This window comes from Hyperoodon ampullatus, assembly GCF_949752795.1.
Source record: "Hyperoodon ampullatus genome assembly, chromosome: 1".
Classification (NCBI taxonomy): domain Eukaryota; kingdom Metazoa; phylum Chordata; class Mammalia; order Artiodactyla; family Ziphiidae; genus Hyperoodon; species Hyperoodon ampullatus.
Window position 1 is genome coordinate 82,640,987 of NC_136914.1, and position 8,801 is coordinate 82,649,787.

The 8,801-nt window shown below is 37.2% G+C and overlaps 1 protein-coding gene across 3 annotated transcripts in view; it reads left to right on the plus strand.

Annotated features, from left to right (window-relative positions):
• KLHL5 (kelch like family member 5) overlaps window positions 1–8,409 on the plus strand; it is a gene marked incomplete at both ends in the record, with an annotated part of 57,135 nt that extends 48,726 nt beyond the window's left edge. For all 3 annotated transcript variants that reach the window (XM_079715079.1, XM_079715077.1, XM_079715078.1), the window contains 3 exons: window positions 1,625–1,837; window positions 3,362–3,533; window positions 8,353–8,409. In XM_079715079.1, the coding sequence (XP_079571205.1) occupies window positions 1,625–1,837; window positions 3,362–3,533; window positions 8,353–8,409 (442 nt within the window). The remainder of the gene's footprint in view (window positions 1–1,624; window positions 1,838–3,361; window positions 3,534–8,352) is intronic.
• Window positions 8,410–8,801: the final 392 nt, after the last annotated feature.

An 8,801-nucleotide genomic window follows, 5' to 3' on the forward strand; every position in this document is an offset into this window, starting at 1 on the left:
TCAAATTCCATACTATTAATATATTTTAAGTTTAGAACAAGACACTGCTACAAACATGTTTTGCTGTCTAAGATATGGTCGTCTTATTATTTAAGAACCTGTTTGAGTGTCATAGGTACTTTAAATTATGAATTAAAATTATAAAATCTGTCTTTAAAATATGTATATTTATCCAAATATAAATACTTAGAGTTTTAATGGGCAGAAATTTGATATAGTTCAAATATTATTTCTCAAGAATTAAAAATAGCTAAATATTAACTAAGGCATCCATAAATTCAAAATGTGTGAGCTTTTGAACAAGCAGTGAACTGAATTTATTATTATTTTTTTAAATGATAGAAAAAATATCTACAGAGCGCTTCCTAAGTGAATAGTAAGTGTAAGAAGATTTTGTGCTTGATAAAGAATATTCAAATGTTTAAATATTTAAAATATTTTATATTTTAAGTTCAGAGTAAAAAAACTTTTAAATTAATACAGTATATTGATTGATAATAAATTGGTTTACTAGGCAATGTTTAGGACGTTAACATACCAATAAATATAAATATGGTATGTTAACGTCCTAAACGTTGCCTAGTAAATCAGTATATTTGAATCTATGGTTTTATTCTCATATTTCACTATTACAAGTACATACCAGATGACTCTTGACTGTCCAACTGCTCATTAATATAACTGTTGTCCTGGTTCTGCTTCTTCCTGGGTGACCATGTACAAGTCTCTTAATCTCCATGAACCCCAGTTTCTTCACCTGTGCAACAGGGATACAAATGGTTTGTCATAGCATCATTATAATAATTAAATTAATACATGTAAAGTGCCTCACCTATGGTAGGTGCTCAGAGAAGGTTAGTTTCTTTCATTTATCACCAGGTCCTATCTTAGCTATTTAAGAAATATCATGGTATATTTATACACAATATTTTATCTATTTTAAGACATACTTTAACATCTCTAAAATTGTGATGCATTTTACACTCAATGGTAACTTGTCAAACAGATGGCAGCTGTGAAATGTTGTCATTGTTTTCATGTGAGTTTATGTTTTCTTTTTTATATATATACAGAATAATATATGATATATACATGTGCCATTTAATTGGTAGCACATCTTTTATTTATTTATTTATTTATTTATTTATTTATTTTTGGCTGAATTGGGTCTTCATTGCTGCACATGGGCTTTCTCTGGTTGTGCCTACTAGGGGCTACTCTTTGTTGCGGTGCTCAGACTTCTCATTGCAGTGGCTTCTCTTGTTGCAGAGCATGGGCTCTAGGCGTGTGGGCTTCAGTAGTTGTGGCACACAGGCTCAGTACCTCTGGCTCGCGGGCTCTAGAGCACAGGCTCAGTAGTTGTGGCACACTGGCTTAGTGCTCTGCGGCATGTGGGATCTTCCTGGAAGGGATCGAACCCATGTCCCCTGCATTGGCAGGCAGATTCTTAACCACTGCACCACCAAGGAAGTCCCATCTTCTTTCTTAATGGCACATAAATTGACAGTATTTCTTATCATTGATAGGCACCTTGAATTCAATGAAATACCATAAGAATAACCTCTGTCTTATGCATAATAATAACACCATCTCTTATTTATCATCCCATTTGTTGTTTTTACAGACTTTATGCAGTTGGTGGTCGTGATGGCAGTTCTTGTCTCAAGTCAGTAGAATGTTTTGACCCTCATACTAATAAATGGACACTCTGTGCACAAATGTCAAAAAGGAGGGGGGGAGTAGGAGTCACTACCTGGAATGGATTGCTGTACGCCATCGGAGGCCATGATGCACCTGCATCCAACTTGACTTCCAGACTCTCAGACTGTGTGGAGAGGTAATTTCCTGTGAAGGAAAACTAGGAATAAAAAATCAAACCTAAGCCTCTGACACTTCCACACGAATTGATAACTCTTTATTGAGCATCCACCATGTGCAAGGCAGTTCCTTAGGAGCTCTGTAAACACTGGGTGGTCTGCTCAGGCCATCTCTCAGTCTGTCACCAAGAGCCTACTCAGTCTTCTCTCAATCTGACCTTAGAATTGATTATACAATTTATTAATTGAATCATATGACAAACATTTATTGTGTACCTATTTTGTACTGGACATTGTACCTAATAAGAAAAGGGGTTTGACAGAATTCACAGAGAATTAATTACAGGCTGGAGGCCAAATAAGAAGCAAAAAGGAGAGGGACATTCCTGACATATTATGATATAAAATGAAGTAGTATGAAATACTAAAAGAAAATAAAGGGCTAGTAAGGCTTGAAAGCTTGACCAAGTCATCCTTGTTCGAAACTCAAATATGGGCCTAGGTAAAGAGCCCAATGTCAGTGGAAGCTCTGGACAGTGGCTTAGTCACCCAACTGCTATGGTCAGTGGAATGGGGAGAATTGAAGGGCTTTAGGAGGTAGAGTCAATAGGAGTGTGTATGAACACTCCAAAGCAGGAAGGAATATGTTTCATTCAGAAAACTGGAAGGCGGCCACTGTCATTGGAGAACAAAGAATGATGGAGAGAGTGGCAGGAAAGGAGTGGGGGGACATTGGGGCAGATCATGCAGAGTCTTGAGGCCTTATTTGGATTTTAAAGAGCAATGGGAAGTTAATGAATGTGTGTGTGTATATTATTCAATAAATTATAAGTGACTAGAAGAAGAATAAAAAGTGAAATGAAGGTTTTGTTGATGACAACAAGTGCTTTCTATGAAATAATAAGCAGAGTTGGTTGGTGTTTTCTGAGAGAGCATGGTAGTTACACCTACATTTCACCTGTATTGGGGAGAAAATAATTCAGACTATGCTTATTACATGTTGTAATCCAGGAAAGGGATATAGAAGTCTTTATAAACTTTGCCCCATAAATTACAGGCCCACTACAGGACTGCATCCAGTGAAAAATTCTTCATTGATACAAGAAGTATTGGAAGCAGTGTTAAGTCATCTTAGCATGATCTGTCTGCTCTTAGATAGCAATTTGGGGCAGTTCTAATTAACATACTTCATGAAAGGAACAAGAAGCTCCAAAAATGGACAGTTAGCAATGATTGAGGCTGTAAGTCATCTTACATAGAGCTTCATGAATTGATTTCCTCAAATTTTCAGTAGGCAACCTGAAACCTTAAAGCAGTTTTCAACATTTACATTAGCTCTTTTGACTAGTTTAAGTGTTATGCATCTGCAAAATAATTCTATTATGTTGTAAGTTAAAAGTTTTCAGGAAAATATTGATATTTTTCTCTAAAATATGTTCAAATGTATTTTATATAGCAGATAAGATAAGATTAAATGACGAAACTATTTTTATGTAAAATACTATGAGAACAATATCAGCTCCAGTTCTAAAATTTTCTTTCAGATATGATCCTAAAACGGATATGTGGACTGCAGTGGCATCTATGAGCATCAGCAGAGATGCCGTGGGAGTCTGTTTACTTGGTGATAAATTATATGCTGTCGGAGGGTATGATGGACAGACTTACCTTAATACAGTGGAGGCTTATGATCCCCAGACAAATGAGTGGACCCAGGTATGGCATTTCATTTTTCATTATTACACTTACACTGTTTTTGTTAACAAACAATTGTTTTGGTAAAACAAATCCTCTCAATTATGTCCAAAATATATAGCATAAACATGATAAAGTCATCTTTTAACTAAATATAAAAAACAGAGGGAATATTTAATTTTATAGTATAGTTAAAATCCAAAATTACCTTTAAAGTATAAGTTAGTACTCAAAGAAATTCTTATTAGTTGGTTATTATTATTATTGTTAGCTGCCACCATTTACTTGCTGAAAATTGATGAGATGTTCTAGCATTGATAGAGCTGATAGGACCACAAGAGGGCTGTAATAAAGGGAGGGAGATTGTGGAAAATTAAAAACAAAGATAGTAGTCAGGAACAAATGAACCACTTACCCATACATGAGCAATAATTTTTAAATACTTAAGCCACAGATATTTGGGAGCAGATCAAATGTCTGGCTATAACCTAGTAGAGATGGCAATCCTAAATTACATTAACAAGTAAGAAACCTGACCTGACAAAGTTAACAGAAAAAATTCCCTCTTTGTCTATTTCTGAGAGGGCCTAGCGCTTCTAAGAATGATCTTTTGAGATCTTTGTTTCCATCATCACCCAGAACAGAATCAGGAATTTTCTGCCTCTGGCATCCAATTCAGTATATGGTACATAAAAGGCACTCAAATGTTTAATTGAGCCAAGGTTTTCCTACTTACAAGGAGCAGTGGTAAGTACTGTCAAGAAAACAATACTTATGAGAATCCCTGCTGTCCCAGAGCTTAACTACTTAGGTAGGTGAGATCTGCTCACGTAAAGGGAGGATCCACAGTGTGGAGCAGTTGGTATGAAGTGTCCCATGGTATAGGCAGTGAATGGCCTAGGAAATCAAAGAGAAGAGAGAAAATGGCTGTTGAGAGGGCTTCAGTAAGGAAGAAGTGGGATTTAATCTAAGCCTTAATGAATTGATCCAATTCAAAAAGATAGAAGGAAGGAGCTTCCCTGGTAGTCCAATGGTTAAGACTCCTTGTTTCCACTGCAGGGGGTGAGGGTTCGCTCCCTAGTCAGGGAACTACGATCCCACATGCTGTGCAGCGTGGCCAAAAAATAAAAGGTAGGAGGAAAAAGGAAATTGTGTGAGAAAACATGAAAGAAATGTCACTAAAGCAGAAGTATGCAGGCTCTATTAAGGAAGTGTGGCGGGTTATAAGGCTCCATGCTTGAGAAGAGTAGGAGTTCTTATTGGAGAGGAAGGTTGGGGTCAGGATGGAGGTCCGCAATGGTCAACCTAAAGAGTTTGGTAATGAGAAACCAGTGGAGACTTTTAACCAAGAGAGCAATGCAGTAATAGAAAGTCCACATGTCAGCAGCTGGGGACAGGGTAAGTTGGGTTAGGGGCAGGGTAAGTGAAGCCTGGGTGAAAGGAAAACATTTATAAAGTTACTTCAGTTATAAGGCTTGAGGTGTTAAATATACAGATGGATCCAAGAGATATTACCAAGTCCTGTTTATTTTTAATTTATACACTTACTAGGTTGTATAGAGAGGTGCAGCTTCTGAAGGAAACAACAAAAGAGTGATCAGAGAATGTCTTAGTAGATAATGAAATAGAGCATTAAAAGAGAGGCGATGGGGTGGGGGGCTTCCCTGGCAGTCCAGTGGTTAAGATTCTGCGCTCCCAATGCAGGGAGCACAGGTTCAGTCCCTGGTGGAGGAACTAAGATCCCACATGCTGCATAGCGCAGCCAAAAATAAATAAATAAAATGTTTTTTAAAAAAAAAGGAGAGGGGAATTTCAACAGCGTAAGGAAGAATGAAGTTTTGTCATTCATGAAGTTGTCAGGACCTTTGAGAATATGATAGAAGCAGAAGCCACCACACAGCGTAAAAAGTAAAGAGAAGAGTAAAAGTAAATGTGGGGGGCTTCCCTGGTGGCGCAGTGGTTGTAAATCCGCCTGCCGATGCAGGGGACACGGGTTTGTGCCCCGGTCTGGGAAGATCCCACATGCCACGGAGCGGCTGGGCCCGTGACCCATGGCCGCTGAGCCTGCGCGTCCGGAGCCTGTGCTCCGCAACGGGAGAGGCCACAACAGTGAGAGGCCCGCATACCACAAAAAAAAAAAAAAAAAAAGTAAATGTGGGAGATAGAGGGGCATACAATTTTAAAATAATGATGATGATAGAAAGTTAATACTTATTATGTACCCAACTCTGGTCTAAGTACTTTACATTAAAGAATCTTCCCAACAACCCTATAAGGAAAGTACTATTATTGCCTCACTATGTTGGATGAAGGAGTCTGAGGCAGAGAGGTTAAATAGCTGACCCAACGTCACACAGCAGATAAATGGTGGAGTTAGAATTTGAGCCTAGGGTCTTTTTCACAATAGAGATGAAGACAAGAGAGTTGAACAGGATTCCAGATGCTAGAAGGAGAAAGCAAAATTGAAGGGCACTTTTCTGAAAGAAGGACAGGAACAGAATTGAGAGCAAAGGCAGGTCCTCCTTAGACTGGAGGAAAGATCTTATCCTCCAAAGCTGGAGGGAAAAATGAGAATATCAGTGTAGAAAGATACAAAGTGTTTTCAAGTGAAGAGAAGGATAGAAAAAGAGACTTAGATTGTTATGACCTTGATCTTGTTTCTTAAGTGAGATCACTTGGTGAAGGCGAGAAGGCATAATTTGAGAACTTGAGTTAGAGCTACAGGATTTCATAGAAATTTCATAGAAATTACGAGATTACCTACCATCAGCCTCCTACCATGGCAGAAGTAATTGTGAATGATAACCAAGGAATCCAAGAAGAGATAGAAGAATCTCTTTTCCTGAGATGTATTTTATTTAAGCCCTTAGGCCAGTTATAAGGAAACCTATTAGCCTGTATTTCAGACTTGCTGTTACAGATAATTAATACCTTATGCTGAATCACCCTGTATCAAAATTAATAATCTGTGACCACATCGCTCTTTGGTTTACATGCCATCTCCATTACTTTAAAAAAAAATTTTTTTTATTGAAGTACAGTCAACGTACAATATTATAAGTTACAGGTATACAATATAGTGATTCACGATTTTAAAGGTTATGCTCCATTTATAGATATTATAAAATATTGACTATATACCCTGTGTTGTACAATATATCTTTGTAGCTTATTTTACACATAATAGTTTGTACCTCTTAATCCCCTAGCCCTATTTTGCCCCTCCCCCTTCCCTCTCCCCACTGGTAACCAATAATTTGTTCTCTATATCTGTGAGTCTCTTTCTTTTTTGTTATATTTGCTAGTTTGTTGTATTTTTTTAGATTCTACATATAAGTGATTTTAAAGCTCCTAAATGTGAATTTACAACCATAGTATCTGAAAAATAAATGTTTTCCATTCAATGTTTCTACAAATGGACAAGAGGACATTTATTTGTACAGGGAATGAAATGTGATTACTAAGTCTTAAGCCATCACCCACCCCACTACCAGCCTTGACCCAAAGCAGGAGATGACTGCATTGTATTTAACAAATTCTCTAAGCTAAACTTTCTAGCTGGTTGTCGTGACAACATCAGCTATTCACAATGTAGAGACTTAGTGTCTTGAGTGTTTTGAACATCAGCTATTCACAATGTAGAGACTTAGTGTCTTGAGTGTTTTGAGAAAAGCTGCTAATTACAGACATTTTGATTTGAATGACCTAGAGGTTACTTCTAGAATACTGTAAGTAGATATGGTTTTAAAATAGGTTATTTGTTCAAAAAGATATAACAGTGATCAAAACAACTGATTCAGATGGAGAACAACCAAGAATTCTCTTAAAATTGAAGTCAGATGTATTCTTAAAATCCACTCATTGGTCTGGGGAGGAGGAGTCAAAATGACTAGAAAGTCACTTTGATATCATGTATTTGACAAAAATACTTTATGACATACACCCACATACATAAGCACAAAACAGACTTTCTTAGTACTTTATATTAGTCACCCTCTCCCAAATGCTAATGTCTTAATTCTGTTAGCTCAAATGCATAGATTCTTACTGGGCTCCAAGTAGTCCTTCGTTTAAAACTATCCTTGTCCACACTTATCTCTGCTATGAATTGCCCAGTGTCTAGAGTACTTTAAAAAAAAAAAAGAAGAAGACAAGAAGTGAAAGATTTAAGAATTGCTCCTAATGCATAAGTCAAGATTATACCTTTCCCGTAGCACCTCATACTTCTATCTCACTGTCATGGAGTTTATTCACCAGGTTTGTTTCCACTCCTAAGGAGTTCAATCGGTAGTATTTATTATTTATTCACTCTGGTAAAAAGCAGTAGAATGGGTTTAGACCCTTCAGCCATGCTGAGAAGGTCATCAGTGAATGTGAAGTTAGTGGCTCCTCTGGAGTCGACAGACCCGGGGCATGTGTTATATTCTGTGTACTCTCTCTGAGATAGCACTTCTGTTGCATGGCCTCTCAGGATAATACTTGGTATTTTCTCCATATTAGTCACAAAGTTACTCTAAGTGTTCAGCATTTCCTCACATCCACATTGTGCATCATGTTGGCCAAAATAGGTTTCATGTAGAACAATTCCTGTGCTGTCTTTAAAAATCACCTTTAAAGAGAAGTAAATACTACATAATTATGTTATATACCCAAAACAATTTAGTCTATGAAGCTTTGGCATCAGGAGGAAGAGTCTTGTTTAAGACCTGAGCCACCTTAGAGTTCGGGCAGCAGCTCTTTGCCAACAAGTACGAACTATTTCAGTATTTCACCGACTGGTGTGGTATTATCAACGTTTTTACCCACAAACCCAACACGTGTCTTTTTTTTTTTTTTTTAGGTTGCTCCACTGTGCCTAGGAAGAGCTGGGGCTTGCGTTGTGACTGTAAAGTTATAACTTAGTGCTTTGTTTTCTAAATGAAGATACTCGCTTCCTTTATGAATTTAGTATAATTGTTCTACTATCAATGGATACGTTTTTAGTAAATTTGCAAGGCCACATTCCGGGGCACGAAGTGCCTGGTCTCTAAGGGAAGATGTTAAAACAAGGAAGAACCAGGATTAAATATTTTTATTTCTTAGCAAATCAAAACTGCAGCTGGTGGATTGTGAATGTATGTTCCTGATATAAAATATGAGGACAAATGCACTGCTCCTGACACAACCCAGTGTTAACCGGGAATTTCATTTCTTTTAATAATCAAGCACATTTTGCTCATATTATCCACATTTCTTTTATTACAGTGCAAATACCCCAGATAAAACTTCTAATGTTTTGCTTTGTAACTT